This window comes from Gopherus evgoodei, chromosome 17, assembly GCF_007399415.2.
Source record: "Gopherus evgoodei ecotype Sinaloan lineage chromosome 17, rGopEvg1_v1.p, whole genome shotgun sequence".
Taxonomy (NCBI): domain Eukaryota; kingdom Metazoa; phylum Chordata; order Testudines; family Testudinidae; genus Gopherus; species Gopherus evgoodei.
This window is the reverse complement of record NC_044338.1, coordinates 55,533-82,195: the sequence shown is the minus strand read 5'-3', so window position 1 is coordinate 82,195 and position 26,663 is coordinate 55,533. Positions and strand designations below refer to the sequence as shown.

Genomic DNA, 26,663 nt, shown 5'->3' with positions numbered 1-26,663 from the left:
ACCAGACGTGACGACACGAACTGAGCCACTGCAGGAAAAAGTCGACAATCCGGAGACGTCATATTCCTGCGCAGACTGCACGGCCATTGGAGGTCATGGGGTCAAAGAGGGTGCAGAAAGGACGCGTTTTGTATTTTCATATGCCCCGTGGAGACATTTCTGCCATAAGCAGAAATTCCAGGTTACCCTGAAATGCGCGCGCGCGCGCACTGAGCAGCCATTGACCGAAGCTCATGGAATAGGCAGAATAGCGCTCCCGAGGAAGCGCCATAATGGGACGGTGAGGAATGGGGAGAGTACTGCGCTGCACAGCCGCCATTACAAGAAGGTCAGAGGCAATCGGTGGCAGTTGAAGGAAGGTCCTGAGATGTGGGCGGAGGCGTGCCCCAGTGCGGGCAGAACCGCCACTGAAGAAGGAGAGGGCCTCCCTCGGCAGCTCGACATATCTAATTGGGCTGGCGACACCGCCATTTGGAGAAGGTCAGAAACATGAAATAGTTTGTACAGCGCTGATTTGCCATTGGCTGCAAGGAAAGTGCTGCGCTTGCGCGGAAGCTTGCGTCTGCGCCCCTCCCCCAAACCGAGGGCGGGTCTTTGTCGGGTTTTGCGGCTTCCAGGCAGGGGCCCAAAGTCAGTTTCAGAGGCTACCTCCAGACTACCCGCCGTATCGGCAAGTTAAAATCGATTGCTCGGGGATCGATATATCGTGTCTCATCTAGACGCGATATATCGATCCCCGAGCGCGCTTATATCGATTCCGGAACTCCATCAGTCCCAACGGAGTTGTGGAATCGACAGGGAGCGCCGCGAACATCGATCCCGCGCGGTGAGGACGGGTGAGTAATCCGGTCTTAGATATTCGACTTCAGCTACGTTATTCACGTAGCTAAGTTGCGTATCTAAGATCGATTTCCCCTCGTAGTGTGGACCAGCCCAGATTCCGCTCCTCCCCGGTAACTACCGTGTGTGTGGCACGACTTGTTCACCAGCATTGCAGGAGCAGGGCCCAGCCCTTGGGCTGGTCTGTAGAGGACAAGGACAGATTTTTTGCCTTTATAGTCAGTGTCCTTTGGAATCACAGAACAGTCTGTGCAGGGTTAACAAGTTTTCAATAAACTGTTAATTAGCATTGGTTTCGGAGTAGGATCCCTGTCAGTCTGTAGCCCCAAAAAGAACAGGAGTACTTGTGGCACCTTAGGGCTTGGCTACACTGGAGAGGTGTAGTGCTGTTGGTGACATTACAGTGCTACAACTTACCGTCTACACTTGCAAGGCACATACAGCGCTGTATCTCCCTGCCTACAGTGCTGCATGTACTCCACCTTGGCCTGGGGAATAACGACCGTAGCACTGGTGATGCAGCGCTTCTCCGCCAGTATGGCCACCAAAAGCGCTGTTATTGGCCTCCACAGGTATTCGGAGGTATCCCAGAATGCCTGTTCAGCCACTCTGCTCATCAGTTTGAACTGTACTGCTCTGGCCTCAGGTGACCCGCCCTTTAAATGCCCTGGGAATTTTAAAAATCCCCTTCATGTTTGCTCAGCCAGGTGTGGAGTGCAATCAGTAAATCTTTCCAGGTGACCATGCCTCCACGCGCCAAACGAGCCCCAGCATGGAGCAATGGAGAGTTGCTGGACCTCATCAGTGTTTGAGGGGAGGAAGCTGTGCAGTCGCAGCTGCGCTTCAGCCATAGGAATTATGATACCTTTGGGCAGGTATCAGAGGCCATGCTGGAAAGGGGCCATGACCAGGACACACTGCAGTGCAGGGTTAAAGTGAACGAGCTGCGGAGTGCCTATTGCAAAGCCCGCGAGGGAAACCGCCGCTCTGGCACTGCCCCCATGACCTGCTGTTTTTACAGAGAGCTGGACGCGATACTTGGGGTTGACTCCACCGCCAATCCGAGGACCGCGATGGACACTTCAGAGTGGGGGTGGGGAGGAGGAAACCAAGAGTGAGAGTACTGGGGTGGAGAGTCCCTGGAGGCATGCTGCCAGGAGCTCTTCTCAAGCCAGGAGGAAGGTAGCCAGTCGCAGCAGCTGGTACTTGGTGGAGGACAAACAGAGGAGCGGGTTCCTGGTAAGCGGCTTTTATTTTCAGGATGGAAATATTTCAGGAGAGGAGGGAGAGTTATGCATGCATGCATGCATGCATGCCTAGATGTGGAATAGCACATTGATGTGGTCTATCGCATCGCGGTAATCTGCCTCGGTAATCTCTTCAAAAGTTTCAGCCAGAGTGTGGGCAATGCGCTTGTGCAAGTTTATTGGAAGAGCCACCATGGTCCTTGTCCCAGTCAGGCTAACGCGTCCGCACCACTTTACCGCGGGGGGGACCATTGCTGCACACAGGCAAGCTGCGTAGGGGCCAGGGCAGAATCCACATTGCTGTAGAAGACCCTCCCGCTCTTCCCAGGTGACCCGCAGCAGCGAGATATCTTCCAGGATCAAGTCCTGTGGAAAATGTTGGGAGAGTGTTCAGTGTAGGTGCCCCCTGCAGCTGTTTGCTTTCCCCAATGCACAGAAACCCCAGTACAGCCCTGAAGCAATCAGTCCCCGTTACTCACCATTTCGGGGCTCCTGTGGGTTATGTACGCTCTCTTTGGTATGGGAAAATTATGCTATTGTGAAGAATGTTACTCCTTCACTGTGTCGGAATAACTGTCTGAGATATAAACAATGCTGCCTCTGTTAAGTGTTGCCTTTTTTGCCTTTCCACAAGCAATCTTGAGTTCTCGGCTGCCCGTGTTATCAACAGCTCAAAGACTCCAAAACCTCCGGAAGAAGCTGCGAAAAAGCAAAGAAGACCTGCTGCAAGCAGTTATGGATCACTCTGCCACAGAGAATCAAAAAGTGCAGGACTGGAGGGAAAGGGAAAGTGGAATCCGCCAGAAAAACGCAGCGGCCAGGAAGAAAAGCACAAAGCAGCTGATAAGCATCCTGGCATGCCAAGCAGACTCTATCCAGGCGCTCGTAACCATGCAGGCAGAGCACTACCGCACCGCCCCCCCCCCCAAAGCTCTTTCCCTTGTGCCCCAATGTCAGCTCAAAACCTCCTTACCCAGCATCCAGGTTCTTACCACCACCAGCTGCCTCCAACACCTGTACGTTCACCAACCAGCCCTGAGAACTACGACCCTTACCCTGTGCACTCAACCCCCATCACCATGCAGTATAGGCATCTTGAAGTGCAGCAGTCATTGCACAGCACTCCAGACAGGACATATTCAAACCTGTGACTGTACAGTTCCCCACCCCACCCCCCTGCCCTTTTAGGTTCCCAAAATGTTGTGTGTCTGTCAATAAAGTTATTTTCTTTTCAATAAATGAATTCTTGGCTTTGAAAACAGTCTTTATTATTGCAGAAAGTCAAAGATACCTTAGCCCAGGAAAGAAACAGGCATTGCAAATCAGCTTAGGAAAAACAGATTCCTACTAACATTGTAATCACTTCACTTCACTCCTGTGCAAGGCACCAAACATAACTGTTGGTTTTCAGCCTCAAATTCCTCCCTCAAGGCATCCCTAATCCTTGAAGCCCTGTGCTGGACCTCTCTAATAGCCCTGCTCTCTGGCTGTGCAAATTCAGCCTCCAGGCGTTGAACCACGGAGGTCCATGCCTGACTGAATCTTTCACCCTTCCCTTCCCAAATATTATGGAGGGTACAGCATGCAGATATAACCGTGGGGATGCTGCTTTCCCCTAAGTCTAGCTTCCCATACAGAGAGAGCCAGCGCCCCTTTAAACAGCCAAAAGCACACTCCACAGTCATTCGGCACCGGCTCAGCCTGTAGTTGAACCGGTCCTTGCTCCTGTCAAGCTTCCCTGTATATGGTTTCATGAGCCAAGGCATTAACGGGTAAGCGGGGTCTCCAAGGATCACAATGGGCATTTCAACATCCCCTACTGTGATCTTCTGGTCTGGGAAAAAAGTCCCTGCCTGCAGCTTCCTGAACAGGCCAGTGTTCCGAAAGATGCATGCATCGTGCACCTTTCCAGGCCAGCCTGTGTTAATTTCAATGAAACGCCCACAGTGATCCACAAGTGCCTGGAGAACCATAGAGAAATACCTCTTCCAATTAACATACTCGGATGCTAGGTGGGCTGGTGCCAGAATATGCGTCCCATCTATCGCCCCTCCACAGTTAGGGAAACCCATTTGTGCAAAGCCATCCACAATGTCCTGCACGTTCCCCAGAGTCACGGTTCTTCTTAGCAGGATGTGATTAATGGCCCTGCAAACTTGCCTCAACACAATTCTAATGGTCGACTTTCCCACTCCAAACTGGTTCCCGACCAATCGGTAGCTGTCTGGAGTTGCCAGCTTCCAGACTGCAATAGCCACACGCTTCTCCACCGTCAGGGCAGCTCTCAATCTCGTATCCTTGCTCCACGGGGTGGGGGCGAACTCAACACACAGTCCCATGAAAGTGGCTTTTCTCATCCGAAAATTCTGCAGCCACTGCTCCTCATCCCAGACTTCATGACGATGTGATCCCACCACTCAGTGCTTGTTTCCTGAGCCCAAAAGCGGCGTTCCACGATGCTGAGCATTTCCATGAATGCCAGAAGCAATTTAGTGTCATACGTGTCAGGCGACTCGCTATCGTCAGACTCCTCATCGCTTTGGATCTTAAGGAATAGCTCAACTGCCAAACGTGATGTCCTGGCGTTGGGCTCCGTTTCCCACAGAAATTGCGCTGCCCAGAAACCGTTGAGAGAGTCAAGATGGCGTCAAACGTGGACAGAAAAACAGGGATTGCTGGGATGTGAAGCGATGCATCATGGGGCGTTGAGACAGGAAGCAGAATGACCCGCCCTCTCCGCCCCCTTCCCACAACCCACTGCGCCAAAATGGGACGAGGTGCTCTGTGGAATAGCTGCCCAGAACGCACCACTCCCAACACATTTGCAAATGTGGCCACAGTGCAGCGCTGGTAGCTGTCAGTGTGGCCACACTCCAGTGCTTTCCCTACACAGTTGTACGAAGACAGCTTTAACTCCCAGCGCTGCACACCTGCAAGTGTAGCCAAACCCTCAGAGACTAAAAAATTTGTTTGAGCATAAGCTTTTGTGGGCTACAGCCCACTTCTTCAGATGCATAGAATGGAACATATAGTAAGGTGCTATATATACATACAGAACATTAAAAGGTGGAAGTAGTCATATCAGCTTAGCATTGGATGTTTCTAACTGCACCAGGACAAGAGCCAGAATAGCAAAAAGTAGTCACATAAGGAACTAGTACTGCCCATCCATGGGTTCTGGCCCATAGATGGCAAAATGACATTAGAACTATATTTAGAAAGAAAAAATCAACATGGTTGTATCACAGGTGTGAATATGGAAAGTGTGCACTGAAAATCCATCTCCTCTCCACTGTGTGCTGCTGAGACATAATGAAGAGGAGACAAAATACTTCTGTGCCCTTGCATCTTACCTGGGAAACACCAGGCTTAGCAAATTAGATCCTTGAACACAGAACACATTCCTATCATGGTGAAAATCTCTTCAAGCTTGATAGTTGTCTGATTGACAAGAAAGACAGTCTAATTGCTGGCAGCTACTTTGTACACACAGTACCTACAGTGATTTAGGTCACATGGATTAATTTCTGGCATCAGAGTAAAAACATAACTCCGCTCACTAGATAAAAATGTCCCACTCTGATTAGAAAAATATCTGCATATAGAGCTTATTCTGATGCATTTCTGCCATTGTAATAAAATATTTAAAAAACAGAAGCCAGTAATATACCAAAAAGGGACTTGATCATATGGGGCATGTGCAAATCTAGGATTCTACTGGAATGACATTACAGCATTACATTCTGTCTCCACAAACCCTAGATGATGTGGCTACAATTCTTGCCAAGCAGACTACAGGCCATATGGCAAAGGTGTTTTAACCAAATACAACTATTAGTTTCAAAACAGAAACACCATGATGTGGAATTTTCCCAAACCACCAATGAGGAAATAATGGATCCAAGGCACACAAGTACTCTCCTGTTTGGAGATGTTCTACTAGAAAGAAAAACAACTAAAATCTCTGACCAAATCTGTTCTGCACACTTTGGCTATTTGAAAGCATTTTAACCTTGAAGGTCCAAAGACAAAATCAATGACTTTCAGATCACTGAGATCAGCATAAGGATTAATAAATGAAGTACAGCTGGCAATTTACTCATGCTGAGATATTCCCAACCTGTCCCTCTCTCACAGCTCTGATTTTACTGCTCCTGTTGTTTCTGCATGTTCAGATTTATACATTAAATTTCAGAATTAAACAAACTAGAAGCTGAAAGAATGCACAGGACAGCAGAGCTTAGTCACCCTAAATCTCTGATACTATTTTTGGGCATGTCTTTGTTTTTGTGGAACTGAGCTCATTTTAATTAAGAGCTGTTTACGTTCAAAGGCCTCCATATCACTCAGATTAACATAAGAAAACATGCAAGAACCACATTAGACAAATCAACCCAAACCCAGCTCAGTGCTATAAATGCTGTTTAGACTTGGCTTCTTGAATTATAACCAGTTTCAAGTATTTCTCAAGGTGTCTTAACACCAAATCTCTTTGCTCAGGGAATCAAACTGTTTTCTGAGCCCCTCTTCGCTCCCTTAGCACTGAGGATTGTCTCATCCCATTTCATCTTGTTTGTCAGCTATTGAGTGCACAGGTCTGGTCCTGTCCACCCAAGCGAGACTACCTCATTGCCCAGATGTAGTGGTGTCACGTTTGAGGCATTTGTTGACAGTGTATGGTTTAAAGCTGTAATTAAGGGAATTGAAATGACAGTGTCCCCGTTGGATAGAAGTTAATGATTTGGAGAAACTTTGTCAATGCTGCTTTCTACATGGACTCTTCATGCTAGTCGGGAAAGGTCAAATATTTTCCTTCAGCAATAAATTTACAAATCCTGTCAGACTCAGACCACTACAATACATTTGCTCTAAGGTTCCCTCACACTTGCAGATCAGTGCAGGTTTCTTGGTATATTGGAAACCGGCAGTCTGTCCAGATATTGCATCCCACCCCCACCCATTGACTGCCTTTTGCCCGTTACTGCACATGATCAGCCCACTCAGCAGCAAAGTAATAGATTCTGATGAGGAGTGTTTTATAACACTAAACACACAAGTCATGCTTTGACTTCCATTATCCTAAGCTACCACATGCAGGGTAACCCAACACACTCCCTATCCTTGATTTAACCCCCAAAATGTGTTGTGTACTGTTTAGTCCTCCCCTGGACCATCCAGATCTATTAGATCCATTGCACCTCTAAGAGGTCAATATACAAAAAATTGCCACTTTAAATGGAATTATCCACACGGTTCACAACACTGGACTGGTTTGATTAAAGAATAAAACAAGTTTATTTAACTACACAGAGAGAGGTTTTAAATGAGTAAAGTAATGAGGCATTAAAGTAAGAAATGGTTACCAGAAAAATAAAGATAATTTTTTTTCTAAACGTAACTAGGCTTATGAAGTCCCTTCCCACAAGTACCAGTAACATTGCTGCCCACACTCTCAGGTCAAGATCTGCTTCCATAGTCCAACAGCTGTTTTCTTATAATCTTAGGTGAAAGAGAGAGATGAGTAGGAGAGAATTTGGCATGGTTTTGCCCCTCACTTTTATAGTTATCACCCTTTGAAAAGTGTTTGCTCAAGCTTGACCCTTAGGTAAAGTTCTTTCTTTCTGAGAGCAAGGAGACATGGAGTCTGATGTAGGAAGGAGGCTTTGTGCTGTTTTTTTTTCACCTGGGGATGCTGAAATTCTTCTTTCTTCCCCCTCTTGTCCTCTGTGGCCTTTGTTTACAGATGATATGCTATTTGAGGAAACATGACAGGCCTGCTTGGCCAGCGCTACTTAATCAGGGCTACGTGAATTGGAACATGTGCCTTTAACACCCTACAGGGGGATTTCATAACTTTACACAGAATGTTGCTACGTAAATTTCAATATGATAGTGTTGATCAGTGAATTATTACTTTTCAGCAGTTCTGTCACAAAGCATATCTGTCTGTGTTGCACACAGCTGTGGTGGCCTAGCTTATAAGTATTCTCGTTCTCTTTTCAGTTCCTATTAACTCTGGGTAGATGAGAGAATGGCCAGCCTTCCGGCAGAGACCAAAAGGAGCTGCCACCCTGAGACCATCCAGGGAAATGGAAACCAGACAGTTACCTGTGGAGTAAGAGCAAATAGAAGTTTGCTAAATATTGAGGGATGGCTGCAAAGACTCTTGTCAGCATGAGGTGGGTCTCTGAGAACAGTCCTTTGCATCTATGTGAGGCATGATAAGCTTGGGGGAGTCCTTTGTCCCCTCTCAAGAAGCCTATGGAGTCTTCCTGAAGTATGATAACTATGTGAAGAGCAACTTAACTAACCAGACATGCCTTAGTCCTCAACTCTCTTCCTTCTACATCACTGGGTGAGCATCCCTGGTCATACCACTCTAGTCCTCCTCTCTACCAACTCTGGCTTGCTTCAGAGGATGTGAACAGGGGGACCCGAGAGTAGCCCTTGGCCCGTGTGTCTGCTCACCAGGGTGCACCACTCAGGGCAGGTGGAGGGTCCAGGGCTGATGTGCTCTGTCCTGGGTCCTGCTCCCTGAGGTCTGTGCTGGCCTCATACCTGGACCCCGCAACCTGGGAGGCTCTTATGGACTGTGAACAGTCAAAGGGTAGTAGGGAGCTGAGGGGCAGCTGGAGACCTGCGACCCCAAGCAGCAGAAAGGCAAGATGCAGACGCTCTGTGGCTGCCTGTACCATGACATCAGCTAGGGCAGCAGTCACTTCACCTTGCCTGACTCTGGCTTTTGGCCTCTGACATGACCATGGGCCAGGGCCCTGGAGGAGAGGAGGCAGGGCTGGCAGTTCACTGAGGAGGAGCAGGGGGTAGAGCCACAGCGAGGGGCAGGGCCTCATGGCAAGGGGGGTTGCAGCTGGCATCATTTACTGTCTCATCCCTCCCCACCAGAAATGGCTGGCTGTGCCCACTGCTGACCACCTGGTGTTACTGTTTTTTTTCTGAGAAACACTGTGTGCATTACTTTGACTGGCCACTTGGTGTCACCGCTGCTCCATGGAAGAGACAGTTAATGCATTACCCCAGACTAGCCTACAGTGTCTCTGCTGCTCCTAAGTAAACAGTCTGTGCATGACTCTGACTGGGGACCCACGGGTGTGTCCGCTGCTCCAGGCAGATGCAGTCTGTGATTTACCTTGACTGGCCACTGGGTGTCACTGCTGCTCCAGGGAACACTACCAGTGCATTACCTTGACTGGCCTCTAAGGGTTTGGCTACATTTGCAGCTGTACAGCGCTGGGAGTTAAAGGTGTCTTCGTACAGCTGTGTAGGGAAAGTGCTTCAGTGTGGCCACACTGACAGCAACCAGTGCTGCAGTGTGGCCACATTTGCAGCAGTGTTGGGAGTGGTGCATTATGGGCAGCTATCCCAGCATTCAAGTGGCTGCAGGGCCGGTGCAACCATTTAGGCGACCTAGGCGGTCGCCTAGGACACTGGGATTTGAGGGGCGCCATTTTCTTCGGCAGTGACCGTGGTGGCCGGATCTTCGGCCGCCCAGGTCCCCACCGGCATTTAGGCGGAGGGAGCTGGGGCAGGGGGGCACGGGGAGGGCCACCTGCAGCAAGTAAGGTGGGGGTGTGGCACTCAGTGGAACTCCCTGCCCGAGCTCACCCCTGCTCCGCCTCCTCCTTGAGCATGCCGTGGTTGCTTCACTTCTCCCGCCTCCCAGGCTTGCGGCGCCTAAGCTGATTGGCACTACAAGCCTGGGAGGCAGGAGAAGTGAAGCAGCCATGGCATGCTCGGGGAAGAGGTGAAGCAGGGGTGAGCTGCTTCACTTCTCCTGCCTCCCAGGCTTGTGGCGCCAATCAGCTTAGGCGCCGCAAGCCTGGGAGGCAGGAGAAATGAAGCAGCCATGGCATGCTCGGGGAAGAGGTGAAGCAGGGGTGAGCTGCTTCACTTCTCCTGCCTCCCAGGCTTGTGGTGCCAATCAGCTTAGGCGCCGCAAGCCTGGGAGACAGGAGAAGTGAAGCAGCCACGGTGTGCTCAGGGTGCTCATGCACGGAGCAGGGTGAGCTGGGGTGTGCCTCCGGGTGCGGGGTGGGGAGCTGCCGCAAGGGGGGCACCTCTGGGCGGGGTGGGGGAGCTGCTGTGCAGAGAGGGGCACATGTGCCTCAGGGCAGCGGCGCAGGGGGGGCGCAGGGTGGAAGTTTTGCCTAGCGTGCTTTTCAAAAGAGGGGGGTGGTGTGGAGTGTGACAGGGAGCGTGGGGGAGAGAGAGAGTGGATTTTTGGAGCCGACACTGCGTCAGCTCCCTGCCTTGCAAATCCCAACCACTTCCCCCACCCCTCTCTCATTCACTCTTAGGCCTTGTCCACACTACGCTGTTAAACCGATTTTAACAGCGTTAAATTGATTTAACACTGCACCCGTCCACACTACACTGCTCTTTATATCGATTTAAAGGGCTCTTTAAATCGATTTCTGTACTCCTACAAAACGAGAGGAGTAACGCTAAAATTGATATTACTGTATCAATTTAGGATTAGTGTGGACGCAAATCGACGTTATTGGCCTCATTATTTTACAGTAGCTACCCACAGTGCACTGCTCCAGAAATCGACACTAGCCTTGGACCACGGATGCACACCACCGAATTAATGTGCCTCGTGTGGACGCGCACAATCGACTTTATACTATCTGTTTTATAAAATCGGTTTAAGCTAATTCGAATTTATCCTGTAGTGTAGACGTACCTTTAAATGCAAACAGCCTTCAGAACAGATAAGCAGCTGCTCTGACGGACTCCCTCCCTCCCCGCCCCCACAGTGCTGTTTCTCTCCTCAAGCAAACACTAGCTGTGGACATTCCCTGTCTGCCTCTGCTCCAGCAAACAATTTCTGTGTTTGTTTTTTAGATAAGCAGCTCCGGGAGCCCCAAGTTCACAACAAAACAGAGTTCTTTAGTTAAAAGCATTATGGGAAAATTCCGGAGGTCAGTTACAGTATAGTAAGATTAATCACTGTTTACACTGGCACTCCAGCGCTGCTGCACCAGCGCTGTTCTCTTTATTCTTCTCGTCCATGTGGAGTACAACCAGTGCTGTAGCTAGGGAGATACAGCGCTGTATGTGCCTTGCCAGTGTGGACGGGGAGTAAGTTACGGCACTGTAAAGCCACCACCAGTGCTCTAACTCTCAAGTGTAGCCAAGACCTAAGATAAATGTCTGGTAAAGGCTGAGTACAGACTCCTGCTTCCCTCTAGCTGCAGCTTGGTTTCTGATAATAGGTTTCCTGCTCATTCTGGATGCAGGGGGAGAATTTCCCCATCTTAGGAGTAGCTGATCTCCCAGGGCAGGGTGCAGGGTGCAGCATGTTCTCCTGAGCAGAGGCCAGGAAGGTGACTACAAGTGCTGAATTTGTTCTTCCTTCATGACTTCTAATGTGTTGGCCAACATACTCTCTCTCTTTGCCTGTTGGTCTACAGCCTCCCTTCATAGACATGTTCACCTGCATGTGTCCAGTGGTGATTGAGACATAGATGTCTTCAGCTCTCTGTGCAGATCTGCTGGGGGGGTGGGGACCACAAAGAGGACTTAAAGTTGCTGCTGTTGCTTCTCACGAGTGCTTTAGTGCAGTGTGCCTTGATGCAGCAGGGAATTGTAGTCTCTTACCTTTGTTTGCAGAATGTGGTGTCCCATCTGGTAGTTGGTGCAGCTGGAGGTGTGATTAAAAATACATAAATACATCATATTGACAAGTTAGCAAAGACCCACTTAGGTGTTGAAAATGTATTCCCCAGAATGCCCCCCTTCCCCTGTATCTTCCACTATCCCACCCCTACGGTGTTATGCTTATAAGAAGCACACAGGATCTTTTTCAGGGGAAAAGGCAATATGCCACATTTATTGGAGATACAACAATTAGCATATGCATGCAATCACACACACACTGTCCCACCAGTAGATGTTGTAGTTACCAGTACAGAGTCTGAAGCAACCTAGTGGCCAGCTAGGTTGATCATGGATAGGGAGGAGCCAGGTTCTGTCGGTTGTGACACGATGCTCTGGGGAAGTCTTGGCAAGATGAACCCAAAATTTAATGGCAAAACATCCTGTTTATATAGTGATCTAACTTAATTGGGACCAATGAGTTTTGCATTGTCATGCTGTAATCAATTGTCATTTGATGAATGCTTGTTTTCTAAAATTGTTCTTATTTCTTATTTTATTCCTTCATCAGTCTCTTGGGGAGTTACCCCATGCTGGTTTTGATCACAACTGTCTTGTCCCAGTTGATAGGTGTTTGCCTTATTTTTTAAAATCATCAATCTGCGCTCCTTTGACATCTCAATAGGGGCACGTTGTAATCTCCTGGCACCTTTATGTCTGTCCTCCCTAGAACATTTGGTCTGGTGATGGCCTTCACATTTATTTTCTAACACACACACTCCTCATTCATGCACAAAACAGGATTGCTTTACACAGAATATTTGAACAGGAACATCAAATTGCAATGCATTCTTTTACTTATTTCAAAATGCTAATTTTAAACCTGCAACAAAGCGGTGACCCTAAAGGTCTATTACTGCCTTGAAATCAGCTTCAGACACAAGATTCTGGCTGGAAGGAGGAGGAGGATGTAATCCTTAACCTTCTACAGATGGGGAAACAAGCACTGTTTCTATATTCTGTGGTGTGAACCATCACACCACAGAATATAGAAAATTTTAACAACATATAACTCTGAGTTCTTTAGTATCTCAGTCATGCTTATCACACTGGCAGCCTACTCTAAGGAGTAAGGATGTATTCTGATAGGTTGGTAGTGTTTTTTTAAATAAAAATGTGTGGTGGTAAACTATGCATTCTAGCATCTCTAACTCCAACACACCTTTGCATAACAATGCAACTTAATCTCTGTAATAATGTATAGAAAGGTCTGTTTCTCCATTTGTACCGTCACAGCAGGTTTTTTTACATCACAAACTACTAAACATGTGGGAGGAGGGAGCAGGCTACTCCCCTCTCCCTTCACTCTGGACCACATGTGCCATGCTGGAGGAAAGATATCCCAGGATTTTTGCAGGTACTTTGCCCCATCTCTCTGTTGATATGGCACAGCACGGCCAAAGCACTAAGCAGGGGGTTGGATCAAGGAGAAAAAGGTAGGGAGGTGGCATGGGAGATGGGAGTGTCTTGTGCTTTCTCCCACCGTGGAGTGAGGAGCCAGAAATTTCTAGCTGCCAGGGGGTGGTGAGAAGCACAAGCTGCTATGAGATGTGCCCTCTATATGTGCAACAGCGAGTCACAGAGGGAGCATCCCTGAATTGTGCTGCCAGTGGGAGCAGCCAACCTCACAATGAGGGGTATCGGTGACACCTCCCATGACTGGGGACAGCAGGTTATAGTGGAGCACCCTTAGCCATCCTCCTCCCCCCATCAACTTTGCTTTCCCTCCTTTGCTTATGTGCCTCAGTTTCCTCCTCTGAAACCACTCTCTCTTGCTCTTACCCACTACCCAGCACTCTTACCCTCCTCCACTCACCTAAAGCCCCCTAATCCTTCTCATTCCCTCCCCCTGGGGCACCTGCAGCCCAATCCTCCGCATCCAAAATCGTCTACTCTCTCCTATCCCCTCTGCTTCTGCCCACTCCCATGCCCCCTGACCGGGTACTAAAGCAACCTGTCCCCACTTCAACTGAGATGGGCCTAGCCACAACCAGACACCCCAAAACTGCCAGAAGCCCCGAATCCCTCTGCTTATCCCCCATCTCCCACCTGCCCCCACCCATTGCCCCTCAGCCTCAATCTTGCTCAGGACTCCACTCCCATAAGACCCTCGGCGCACAGCCACAGCCCCCACTATAGCCATGTGCCCAGCTGGGGGGGAGGAGGCGGAGGGAAGGAATGAAACAGAGGCTTATGGGAGTTGTAGTGTGCGTCGGCCTACAACTCCCATCAGCTACCGCGGAATCAGCGGCACCGTAGGAGAGGCGGGGTCCGGTGCCCGCTACTCGCAGCGGCTAGGGCGGGAGGCGCTTTCGGCATTACAGCTTCCGTTTGCAGAACGGGGCCGGAAACGGAAGTTGTTGGAAGAGGAATGATATCGGCTGTCTGGACGCCAACCAGGGAACTCGGCTTCGTTCTGCGTGAGTCGCTCCCATCGTGAGCGACGTATCCTGGGAGTTGTGGTTTTCAAAGTGCTGCTGCCGCCGCCTTGGGTGTGTTTGGCACCGGTGTAACCGGCACGCCCAGCCTGCCATGGGCCGCCCCCGTCCCCCCGCATCTCCCAGCCCGCACGGACCCACGTTCCCCTGCGCCCTCAGCGCGACGCGACCTTCCCCAGCCCCCCCACACCTCGGCCCCCAACCCACCACGCGCCCCCTGTCCCCCCTGCACCTCCCGTCTGCTGTGACCTTCCCCGGGCCGCCCCACAGCCTTCCGCAGACCACCCCGCGCACCCCTAGGGCGCCGCGACGTTCCCCAACTGCCCCCCCATACACCGAGCCCACCACAACCTTCCTTATCCCCCCCACACCCAACCTTCCCCAACCCGCATCCCCAGTCCCCAACCCCCCCCAACCTACAACCTTCTCCAACCCGCACCCCCATTCTTTTAGCCCAAACCAACCCGCCCCCGTCTATTTCTCCATCCTTTGGGCACCTCAATCCTCCTTTCTTGTCCCTCCAACACCTCCCAGGCCACCCCAACTTGCACCCCATCCCTACCTTTCCTCCATGTATGCCTCTTCCCATAGCAACCCCTCAGCCCCCATTTCTTACCAACACCCTCCAGCCTGCAACAACCTTCCCCAACCCACAAGCCCTGTATCCCTCAGTTCATTCCTCCACTCATGGGACTCCATAGCCACAGTCTATCTCCAACATCCTCCCAGCTCACAACAACCTGTGCCTCTATCCATGCCTGCCTCCCAACACTCCCAGCCCAACACAACCTGCACCCCACTCTGTCCCTAGATCTGTGGGCCCCCAGTGCCCTTTTGTCCTTTCTCCAACATGCATCCCTATCCCTACCTTATTCCCCCCCTCCCTCCCTCCATCCATGGGGCCCCTCAGCCCTTCTCTCTCCTTCCTCCACAACACAAACCCTTCATAGGACATGGGCAGGGATGCTAGGTGTACATCCCCACAGGCCAGGTCTCGGGAGCCATGGAGAAGTAGGAGTGGACGAAAAACATGCGGAGTAGTGGATGGTAAAGTGGAGTGGTGACTGGGATCAGTCTCTGTTCATTGAGTGGGACTGGAGAGGGAGGCAGGAATGAGGGCAAGATTAAAGGCACCAGTAGAGCTCTGTATAATGATAGTTCTTGTTTGGCTTTATTAGTTTGCAGAGGAATCGTCCAGGAGCTCTAGCCAGATAAGAATATGGCAGAAATGGACCTGAGCAGCCTGGACATCCTTCTAAGGATACATAAACAGTCCTCATATTTCTGCCTTCTGCATCGCTGGCTGTGAGTCAGTGCTTTCGATTCCTCATCTATGCTCACTGTGGTACTCTTCAAAGGCCATGTGCTTCCTCGGGTGCGGGGCTCTGTTAGATTACGGTTAGGGTGGGGCCAGAGTCTGCTGTACAGAGTGATTATTTTGGGTGCAGTTGCAAGGAGTGCTTTTTAGTTGTAGTGTTCAAGGGCAAATGGGGGGGGGGAAGGTTCGGGGCGGAACCCTGCTGTGTGGGAGGGGTGAAAAGAATAGCCTAAGCGAAGTTGTCCACTGAGATAACTTTCTTTGTTTTTCCTCCTTGTGCTGGGTTTAGTACCAAGGGAAAAGAAATCAAACATCAGAGTTTACTTTCCTCATCGGATGGAAAGCGAGCGAGAGCAGTGAGCCCGCGAGCATTGTTGATGCAAGTGAAGAGCCGTCCGGTTGGCAGTTGCTACTGTCAGTGAGATACATGTCTGGTTTCGAGAGGGCTCTGCTCATGACCCGCCTGGCTCCAGATAGGGCCGCCCCATTGACTGGGGCTGGGTTTGTGAGAAATGCTTCCTGACCAGCTGTGCTTACGAGAGAGACAAGATCCCCATTTTCAGGGGCTGCTCAGTTCTCTGGCCAGAAGCGGTGTGTCCTCCACAGCAGAAGGTTGCATCTAGGAGGATGACTCCAGGTAGTGAATTGCTTTCCTTCCTCCCACCTCTCTCTCTTTCTCTCCCCGCCCCTCCACAGTGTGTTGGCCAACTTTCTCACTCTCTTCCCTCTCCTCTTCTCATGCCGTTTCCCTTCGTAAGACATGGGCAGGTGTGCTAGGTGTGCATTCCTACAGGCTAGGTCTCGGGATCCATGGAGAAGTAGAAGCTGACAATAATCATGCATAGCAGTGGCTGTTGGTGTTAACTCGGTCTCTGTTGATGGAGTGGGGCCGAGGTAGATGGGATTGGAGAGGGAGGCTGGGATGAGGGCACCAAGATTCGAAGCACCAATAGAGCTTTGTGTAGTGATGGCTCATGCTTGGGTTTGCAGCTGTGTTTCCAGAGGAATCTTCCAGGAGCCCTAGACCAAGGAGAAAGTGGCAGAAGTGGACATGAACAGACTAGACATCCTTCTAAGGACACATGAACAGTTCTCATCTTTCTGACTCCCGCGTAACTGGCTGTGAGTAAGCGGTCAGTGGTCTGAATTCCTCATCTGCGCTCACTGTAGTACTCTTCACAGGCCTTGTGCTTCCTCGCTGGGTGCAGGACTCTGTGAGATTACGTCTGGGGAGGGGCCAGAGTCTGCTGTGCAGAGTGATTATTTTGGGTGCTGTTGCAAGGGGTGCTTTTTGGTTGTAATGCTAAAGGTGTGATGGGGAGGGCGGAGCTCGGTCGTGTGGGTGAGACAAAAAGAAGAGGCTATGAGACGTTGCCTACTGAGATGGTAACATGCTTGTTTTTTCCCCGCTTGTGCCGGGTTTAGTACCAAGGAGAAAAAAGTCAAGTGTCACAGTCTACTGCCCTCGTGCAATGTAAAGTGAGCGAGAGCAGCGAGCCTGTGAGCGCTGTTGATGCCAGGCAAGATCTGAGCAGATGCCACTCTCAATGAGATAAGTGTCTGTCATAACTCTCCTACTCAGATCTGAACCTTAGAGTTCAGAACATGAGAAGCTAGCATGAAACCTCCAAACTTAATTACCAGCTTGGATCTGATATCGCTGCCACCAGCCAGAATTCCAGTGTCTGGCTCACTCTGGTCTCCCCAAAACCTTCCCTGGGGAACCCCCAAGACTCAGATGCCCTGAGTCTCACCACAAAGGGAAATAACCCACTTCCCTTCCCCCTCTTTACCTCCTCCCAGATTTCCCCGCCCTGGGTACTCTAGGAATTCCCTGCTTCAAGTCCTTGAAACACAAGTACCGAGAGATCAATCTCTCTCTCCCCTCACCGAGAGGGTATGCAAAGTCAGGCTTAGTAAATCTAACACAAAGAGATTCTCTCTTCCCCCCTGTCTTCTTCCTCCCACCAATTCCCTGGTGAGCTGCAGACACAATCCCCTTGAGCCCCCACTAAAAAAAAAAATCCACAGGTCTTAAAAAGAAAGCTTTATATAAAAAGGAAGAAAAAGACATAAAATGGTCTCTGTATCAAGGTGACAATATACAGGGTCAATTGCTTAAAAGAAAAAAATGAATAAATAGCCTTATCCAAACAGAATACAATTTAATACATTCCAGCAACTACACACATGTAAATGCAAAAAAACAATATAAACCTATTGTCTTTCTATCTTTGTACTTACAACTTGGAAACAGAAAATTAGAAAGCCTGGAGATAGAAAGATCACTCTCAGAGCCCAGAAAAAGAAGAGACCAAGAACAAAGGACTCACACCCAAAACTTCCCTCCACCCAGATTTGAAAAAGTCTTGTTTCCTGATTGGTCCTCTGGTCAGGTGTTTGGTTCCCTTTGTTAACCCTTCGCAGGTAAAAGATCATTAACCCTTAGCTATCTGTTTATGACAGTGTCTTGTTTGGTGATCGCTGTGCTTGTGGCCCACCTCGGTCCTGCTAGGGCCGCCCCATTGGCTGGGGCTGGGTTTGTAAGAAATGCTTCCTGACCAGCTGTGCTTACGAGAGAGACAAGGTCCCCGTTTTCAGGGGCTGCTCATTTCTCTGGCCCAGAGCAGTGTGTCCTCCACAGCAGAAGGTTGCATCTAGGAGGATGACTCCAGGTGGTGAGTTGCTTGCCTTCCTCCCTCCTTTTTCTCTCTCTCTCTTCTCTTCTCTAGTACGTTGGCCAACACACACCCTCTATCTCTCTGTGTCTGTCCTTTCCTTTCCTTGTGCTGTCTCCCTTTGTAAGACACGGGCAGGCATGCTAGGTTTGCATCCCCAGAGGCCAGATCTCGGGAGCCATGGAGAGGTAGGAGCGGATGAAAAGCATGCGGGGCAGCGGACGCTAAAGTGGAGCTGTGACTGTCTGTGTTTATTCGGTCTCCATTCGTCGAGTGAGGCTGATGTAGATGGGACTGGAGCGGGAGGCTGGGATGAGGGCAAGATTTAACGCACCGGTAGATCTCTGTGTAGTGATCGTTCTTGCTTGGCTTTATTAGTTTGCAGAGGAATCATCCAGGAGCCCAACCGGACAAGAATATGGCAGAAGTGGACCTGAGCAGCCTGGACATCCTTCTAAGGAGACACGAATAGTCCTCATGTTTCCGCTTTCTGCATCACGGGCTATGAGTAAGAGGTCAGTGCTTTGAATTCCTGATCTGTAGTCGCTGTAGTTTTCTTCACAGGCCATGTCCTTCCTCGTTGGGTACGAGGCTCCTGGATTAAGGCTGGAGAAGGCACAAGAGTCTCTGAGGAAAGTGAGTATTTTGGGTGCCGTTACAATGGGTGCCTTCTTGTTGCAGTTGTAACGTAGTAATGGGAGATGGGTTGAGGGCTGAGCGGTGGGATATGGGAGATGTGAAATGAAGAGGCTGGGTGACATTGCAGACAGAGATGCTAATTTGTTTTTGTTTTTCCCCCGTCTGCTGCATTTAGTACCAAGGAAAATGAAGTCGCGCATCAAAGTCTACTGCTCTGATGCGATGGAAAGCGAGCAAGAGCGTCGAGACTCTGACCATTGTTGATGCCACGCAAAAGCTGTCCATCTGGAAGCCGAGGAGATGCTGCTGTCAGCGAGATAAGTGTCTGGTTTGGGGAGGGCTCTGCTCACGCCCAACCCGAGTCCAGGTAGGGAAGCCCAGTACGGTAAGGCTGGGTTTGTATGAAAAGGTTCCTGACTAGCTGTGGTCACGAGGGAGAAAAGGTCCCTGTTTTCAGAGGTTGCTCATTTTTCGGGTCAGGAACAGTGTCTCCTGCACAGGGGGAGGTTGGATCCAGGAGGATGACTCAGGTGGTGAGTTGCTTGCTTTCCTCCCATTTGTCTCTCCCTTCTCTAGTGTGTTGGCCAACTTTCTCACTCTCTTCCCTCTCCTCTCCTCGTGTCGTCTCACTTCCTAAGACACGGGCAGACATGTTAGGTGCGCATCCCTACAGGCTAGGTCTCGGGATCCATGGAGTAGCGGGAGCTGACGAAAATCATGCGTAGCAGTGGCTGTTGGTGTTAACTCTGTCTCTGTTGATGGAGTGGGGCTGAGGTAGATTGGGTTGGAGAGGGATGCCAGGTTGAGGGCAAGATTCGAAGCACCAGTAGAGCTTTGTGTAGTGATGGCTCATGCTTGGCTTTTGCAGCTGCTCTTCCAAAGCAATTTTCCAGGAGTCCTAGACTGAGGAGAAAGTGGCAGAAGTGGACATGAACAATCCTCAGCTTTCTGACTCCCGCACAACTGGCTGTGAGTAAGCAGTCAGTGGTCTGAATTCCTCATCTGTGCTCGCTGTAGTACTCATCTCAGGCCTTGTGCTTCCTCGTTCAGTGCGAGGCTCTGTCAGATTACGCTGGCGAGGGGCCAGAGTCTGCTGTGCAGAGTGATTATTTCGGGTGCCGTTGGAAGGGGTGCTTTTTAGTTGTTGTGCTAAAGGCGTAATGGGGGGGAGGGTTTGGGGCGGAGTACTGCCGCGTGGGAGAGGTGAATAGAACGTTTCCCACTCTGATGATAACTGTGATTAATGTGCATAAATATTTGTTAGGCCTCAACCTTCTGGAAATTGTGTGAAGCGAGTACAGATGAATCCTGCAAGAATAGGTGTAATCTAACTAGGAAGCTTTGTAGAGTAAAAAGGAAACTCTGTAAAGGTAGATACAGACCTGTGGTTACTATGCTCTGCAACCAAATACCTCTTGAATCTCATTTGAGCATTTTTGAGTCTAGAAAATTAAACACTATTAGCCCCATAGAAAAGAGATGACCTGAGCACAGGTGCACAGTTCATAAGATCAAGACAACTGCACATACCACACGGAAACATTTGGCCGCCTTCATTGATTGATGTGTTTTGAAACATGGCCAGCAAATACCATATAAATAAGATGCAGGGGCGCAAGTGTGTTTGTGTGTGTGTGTGTGTGTGTGTGCGTTGGCCTAAAAGAGGTCACTCTTTGTCAGGCTCATATACACCCCTTGAACCAAAGGGACTTGCTCTTCACTGACTGACTATGCCTGGCAGTGCAGGAAATGGTCAACTGAAGGTAATGTATCTTTGGAAGAACTCAGGGTAAGTTTTTAAAGTGAAGAGGTCTGGTTATGCTCGTGCTGGTTAATCTTAAGTCTGTATTAATACTGTAGTTTAGTTATATTAGTAAATTGTTGAAGTTGTTTAAAGATTGTAATAGTCAATAGTTGATCAATATATAATAACTGTATATGTTTTTGTGCCTTGCTGGGAATGGGTACAGTGCTGGTGAACCTAGTAGCTTTGCATGTCGCTGTGCCTGTCTTTTATATAAGTTACCATCATAAAAGTCAATAAATGCTTATGAGTTGTTATACAAAGTTATAGGTAGGTTAAGGTTAGTAAAATATAGTTAGTCCATGTATTAATATTGCATATAGAATTGTATTTGTTGGGGTGGGTGCAGTACATGTAAGGTTACTAGGCAATCAGTAATAGTAGCATTGCATGCGCTTGTAACTATTTTCAATATTATTTACCTTTTATATGTGCACTTATAGGAATAGGCAGTTATTGCATAATATTACTTGTACTTGTGCTTGTCTCCAGTATAATTTGCCATTTGTATTAATCCTCACTCAGTGCTGGTCTTTAATTCTGTTTTTCTTATTCTATCTGTGTTGCCTTTATAGTCATAAGTCATTAAAAACCTTTCTGGAGGAATAATTAATTGCTTAGTTTCTGTTTTGCAGACACTATTCAGCCTCTTTACATCTGTGTTGGGTGGTGGGAAGTAGCGATCACCCAGAGCCCCACTAGGACCCTGACGTGAGCCCCCCTAGGGCTCTGACATCTGCCTCCTCCTTCCATTAATCTCCACAATAACTTTGTTTTTCCTTCTTGTGCTGGGTTTAGTACCCAGGGAAAAGAAATCAAACGTCAGTCTACTGCCCTCGTGCGATGTAAAGCGAGTGAGAGCAGTGAGCCCACGAGCATGGTTGATGCACGTGAGGAGCCATCCAGTTGGCAGTGGAGCAGTTGCTGTGTCTGTGAGATGAGTGTCTGGTTTGGTGAGTGCTCTGCTCAGGGCCCCCCTGGCTCCAGGTAGGGTTGCCCCATTAGCTGGGCCTGGGTTTGTAAGAAATGGTTCTTGACCAGCCATGCTTACAAGAAAGACAAGTCCCCATTTTCAGGGGATGCTCATTTCTCTGGCCAGGAGCGGTGTGTCTTCCGCAGCAGAAGTTTGCATCTAGGAGGATGACTCCTGGTGATGAGTTGCTTGCCTTCCTCCCACTTCTTTCTCTCTGTCTCTCGTTCTCTTTTCTAGTGCATTGGCCAGCTTTCTCACTCTCTTTCCTCTCCTCTCGCCATCTCCCTTTGTAAGACACGGGTAGGCTTGCTAGGTGTGCATCCCCAGAGTCCAGGTCTTGGGAACCATAGAGAAGTAGGAGCAGACGAAAAGCATGCGAGGCAGTGGGTGCTAAAGTGGAACTGTGACTATCTGCATTTACTTGGTCTCTGTTCATCGAGTAGGGCTGATGTAGACTGGACTGGAGAGGGCAGCAGGGATGAGGGCAAGATTTGCTTCCTCATTGGGTACGGGGCTCTGTGAGATTACGGCTGGGGAGGGGCCAGAGTCTGCTGTGCAGAGTGATAATTTTGGGTGCTGTTGTAAGGAGTGCTTTTTGGTTGTAATGCTAATGGTGTAATGGAGAGTGTTGAGGGCGGAGAACTGCCATGTCACCATTTGCTACACCCACAATTTCCCATCCCTGGATCAATGGGAGAGGGAGTTGTGACAGATGGCTTGGACTTTGTCAGAGTTTCAACCGGTGTTCCCTCTAATTTTTCCACTCATGTGGAAGGAATTTTGTTATGTGCACCAATATGGAGGTGATGTCAGACATCACCTCCATATTGGTGCACATAACAAAATTCATGTGGCAGGGTGGGGCCAAGGGGTTCAGAGTGTGGGACGGGGCTCAGGGCTGGGGCAGAGTATTGGGGTGTGGGGGAGTGAGGGATACAGCTGGGGATGCAGGCTCTGGGGTGGGGCTGGGGATGAGGGACTCAGGGCTGGGGTGCAGGGGGTGAGGGCTCCATCTTGGGGTGTGGTCTCTGGGCTAGGGATGAGGGGTTTGTGGCCAGGCTGCCCTGGGACTACAGGAAGGGGGGGAGAGGACTCCCCGCAGCTCTCTCTCTCCGCAGCAGCACCTGGGCTGGGGGGAGAGGCACCTCTCCCTAACGCGGCAGCTCCAGGGCTGGGGCCACAGGATAGGTGCTTCTTCCCTGGCTGCAGCAGATCCGGGGCTGGGAGAGAGAGGCGTATCTCCCTGCTGCAGCCCTGAGTGCCTGCACAGTGCTTAATATGCTGCTGCGCAGCTTAGAGGGAACTTAGGTTCAGCTTGTGGGAAATCACTATCTTAAATGGTGACATTCATAAAATTTAGATTTTTCTAATTTAATGCACTTTTCATCTAAATTAGCAAAATCTTGTTTTACTTGTGTGTAAATTTTAAAAAGAGGTTCCACAGGAGCAATGGCCATCTGCCCCTCCTCTGGTCTAGAGGTAGAGATTCTGGCCCACCAGCAATTCTAGCACCAATGAAGTCATGTGATCATAAAAATAGACTTGATAATGTTTTGTTTTTAATAATGTATTAGATATGGTAAATGAGGGTCACAGTAAAACCCTAGGAAGTGTTATAAGAAGATATGAAGGGTTTCAGAGTAGTAGCTACGTTAGTTAGTTTCCGCAAAAAGAACAGGAGTACTTGTGGCACCTTAGAGACTAAGACATTTATTGTAGTATAAGCTTTCATGGGCTACAGCCCGCTTAATCGGATATGAAGGTTTCTTGAGAATTAAAGAATTAAAAGGTATGAAACTCCCTTTCCTGGAGGTGGCCAGTTCAGGCAAGTGGAACAGCTGAGCAAACCAATTAGTGAACACCTCTGTGCAGATGTGTCACTTGTATGTACACACCTGAATGGAGGCTGTGAGTATTTAAAGAGCAGGGTGTATTGTGGGGGAGCGGGAAGGTGTCAGAAACTCATTATATCATTTCAGAGAGGGAAGAGCAGCCTTGTCTAGACCTTCCCCACCCTCCAGCCTTCCTTTTGCCCCTGTTACTGTACGTGATCAGCTTGCTCCAGCACCCTCAACAGGAAAGTAACAGGTTCTACTGGGGAACGTTTTATAACGCTACAGCAGCTGGGGGGCTCTTGCTGTGGCCCAGGTATGATGTTCCAGGCTGCAATCCTGTCTAGTGCGGGGCTGTGTCACCTGACCTGCAATGGGGGGTGTGCCTCACAAGGCCGGCGCTAGGGGTTTGAGCGCCCTAGGCGCATGGTAATTTCGCCGCCCCACGCGCTGGTCTCACGGCTCCGGTGGAGCTGCCGCAGTCGTGGCTGCAGGCGGTTGGCTGCTCTGCAGCTCTGGTGGAGCTGCCGCAGTCGTGCCTGCGGGAGGTCCACTGGAGCCACGCGAGCAGCCGACCGTCCGCAGGCACGACTGCGGCAGCTCCACCGGAGCCGCCTGCCGCCCCCTCTGGCAAAACGCCGCCCACCAATAATCCTGGCGCCCTAGGCAATTGCCTAGGCCGCCTAAATGAAAGCGCCGGCCCTGGTGCCTCACCATGCTGCTCTGTTATAGCGCTGACTTGGGAGCTCACAAATAGGCTGTTGGCGTGCTGCTCCCCCCTCTCCTCCCAAGTGTCTGTGCATGGCTACAACTCTGATCCCAGAGCTTGTCAGCACTCACTAGTCACACTTTGCTTCCATCAGACCTGGGCTACCACATGCAGAGTGACCCCAACACACTCCCTGTCCTGAACTTTACGTCAAAAACGTGTTGTGCACTGTCCAGCCCTCTCTGGGACAGGCCAGATAGATTAGGTCTGTTGTACCTCTAGGAGGTCAATGTACAAAAATCTGCCACCTTGTGGATTATTCCATTTACAGTTCACAACACTGGATTAGTTTTGGTTCAAGAATAAACAAGTTTATTTAACTACATAGAGAGGTTTTAAGTGAACACAAGTAATAAGGCATTAAAGAAGAAATGGTTACAAGAAAAAATAAAGATTAAATGTTTTCTAAACTTAACAAACTAGGCTTGTGAAGTCCCTTCTTACAGGTTCCAGTAATTATTGCTGCCCAAACTCTCAGGCCAGGATCTGCTTCCAGGATCTAGCAGCTGTTTCTCTGGTCATAGGTGAAAGGAAGATGAGGAGGGAGAGAGAACTTGGATGTTTTGCCCTTCACTTTTATAGCTCAGTCACCCTTTGAAAAACATTTTCCTGAGTGTTCACGTTAGGTGAAGTTCTTTCTTGCTGAGAGCAAGGAGACATGGATTTTGGTGGAAGAAGGAGGCTTTGTGCTGTTTCTGTTCATCCGTGTATGCTGCTTCTTTCTTCCCCCGCTTGTCCTCTGTGGAATCTGTTTACAGCTGAAATGCAAATTGAGGCAAACACACATCCCTTTCTTTAGGACAGGTGTGCTTGACCAGTTCCACCTAATCAGGCTACGTGAATTGGAACTTGTGCTTTTAATACCCTCTAGGTGGAATTTCATAACTTTACATAGACTGTAGCTACAGCCATTTTACCAAGATAGTACTGATCACTGAGTTTCAAATGCTTCCTCAGAGGCATATTTTGTCCAAAGATTGTTACAATAGTGTGTAGGGTGTGAATACAGGGGTGCATTTGGTCACAGCGGGCTGGGAATTATCCATTTGTGGAGGGCTCTCTAACCATACCCTTCCCTGGAAATTGCCAGACAATGAAGGGAAGGAGAGAATTCTTGCTCCAATTCCGAATTGCTGGAAATCCCAGGCTCGCTGGAATTTATCTGCTTCACCACAGCCCCTCGCTAGGTTCTCTAGGTGGCGTCTCATTGCTTCACATTAAAGCTGCTGCCCTTTGAGTCTTTATGTTCTGGGGTGTTTGTTGTCATGAGTGATTGCACCGGCTTGGGCAAGTGCTGGGCAAGGTGAGGGTTATAAAGTTCTGATGAAGTAAATAAAATTACTCTGTGACAAACAGTGGCATTTGTCCCTTAAAGTGTGAAATAGCAACCAGGGGTCACTGCTCAAATGCGGGGGAGGGGGATGGATGGACACACATGGCACTGTCCCACCTGCGACACCCCAGCATCTTGAGTCCCCAAATCCTTGTAGCTGCCATCACTCATTAACAGTGCCTCCTTCCACTCCTTACAGCAGTCCAGGCTGCAGAAAGTTGATGTGCAGGAGATCACAATATAGCGCATGGAGAGCCTGCAACAGAGCAACACCCTGGATAATGACTCCCTGGCCTCTCGTAGTCTCCCATGGGCTGGGGAGGATCCATCTTGGGGGAGGGTCTGTCTGCCCAAATGCAACCCAGAGGGAGGGTCTACACCTCCTATCAGGCTCAGTGAGATGCACTATCTTGCCCCCCCTGTGGTCTTCTATGAGTCATACAGGATCTGTCTGCCTCAGGCATGGTCCATGCCATGCTGAGGAGAGTTCATGCTGCCTGCCAGGCTCAAGGTGTCACTCCTCCCACATCTTCATGGGGAGTTTGGGGAGATTCTTGTTGCTGTAATGGGATCACAGAGCACGAGTGGCTGGTTGAGTATCTTCAGGGCTATGGGATCTGGACCCGAGAGGTGTGAACTTAGAGTCATGGCTTTGGATTCAAGAGAAAAGGGGCTGAGACTAGAGATGCCCAGAGATGCACTGTCACCCTACAGCTCCAGTACTGCAGCACCCAAAAGTCTCACTCAGGTCTGGGCCTCATTGTGTTGGGTGCTGCATGGAAAATCGGAGAGAAACAGATGTCTGGAGATGGATAGATGAGCATCTCTGGCATACAGAGGAGAGATGGAGAGGGGTGTGGGGGGGGCATATGGAGGACAGGTGGTGATGCTGCAGGCTGACAGGTTTGTGGGTGTGGCTGATTGCCACAGCAGCTCCTGCCGCCATGTGCTGTGCTGTGCTGTTTCTGATGCTGCTCTATCTCTTGCAGCCGGCACCAAGCAGAACCTGGCCACAGAGCAGCACTACAGCCATGGCTACAGCAGGTGTCCTATATGCCTCAGCTGCTCAGGGACGAAAAAGCATGTGGGCTCCTGGCTGCTGAACAACCTGCCC

General features: G+C 49.7%; 1 protein-coding gene and 2 long non-coding RNA genes across 5 annotated transcripts in view; 1 reads left to right on the top strand and 2 right to left on the bottom strand.

The window, feature by feature from the left end:
* CRK (CRK proto-oncogene, adaptor protein) overlaps window positions 1-726 on the bottom strand; it is a 58,668-nt gene extending 57,942 nt beyond the window's left edge. The window contains exon 1 of the mRNA XM_030536358.1: window positions 3-726. Within this exon, the coding sequence (XP_030392218.1) occupies window positions 3-87 (85 nt within the window). The 5' untranslated portion in view covers window positions 88-726. The remainder of the gene's footprint in view (window positions 1-2) is intronic.
* On the top strand, window positions 398-26,663 carry LOC115636370. 3 transcript variants are annotated; one of them, XR_003996897.1, is made up of 6 exons: window positions 398-480; window positions 8,091-8,266; window positions 15,382-15,508; window positions 15,811-16,158; window positions 18,578-18,714; window positions 19,014-22,354. It is a non-coding gene; the product is annotated as an uncharacterized LOC115636370 (long non-coding RNA). The 3 variants fall into 3 exon arrangements; XR_003996896.1 differs by lacking the exons at window positions 398-480; window positions 8,091-8,266 and adding exons at window positions 14,097-14,257; window positions 26,539-26,663 and having other exon boundaries at window positions 19,014-21,595; XR_003996895.1 differs by lacking the exons at window positions 398-480; window positions 8,091-8,266 and adding an exon at window positions 14,095-14,257.
* On the bottom strand, window positions 8,150-14,082 carry LOC115636371. Its single transcript, XR_003996898.1, has 3 exons — window positions 14,003-14,082; window positions 11,709-11,751; window positions 8,150-8,195 (listed from the first exon to the last, which is right to left on the bottom strand). It is a non-coding gene; the product is annotated as an uncharacterized LOC115636371 (long non-coding RNA).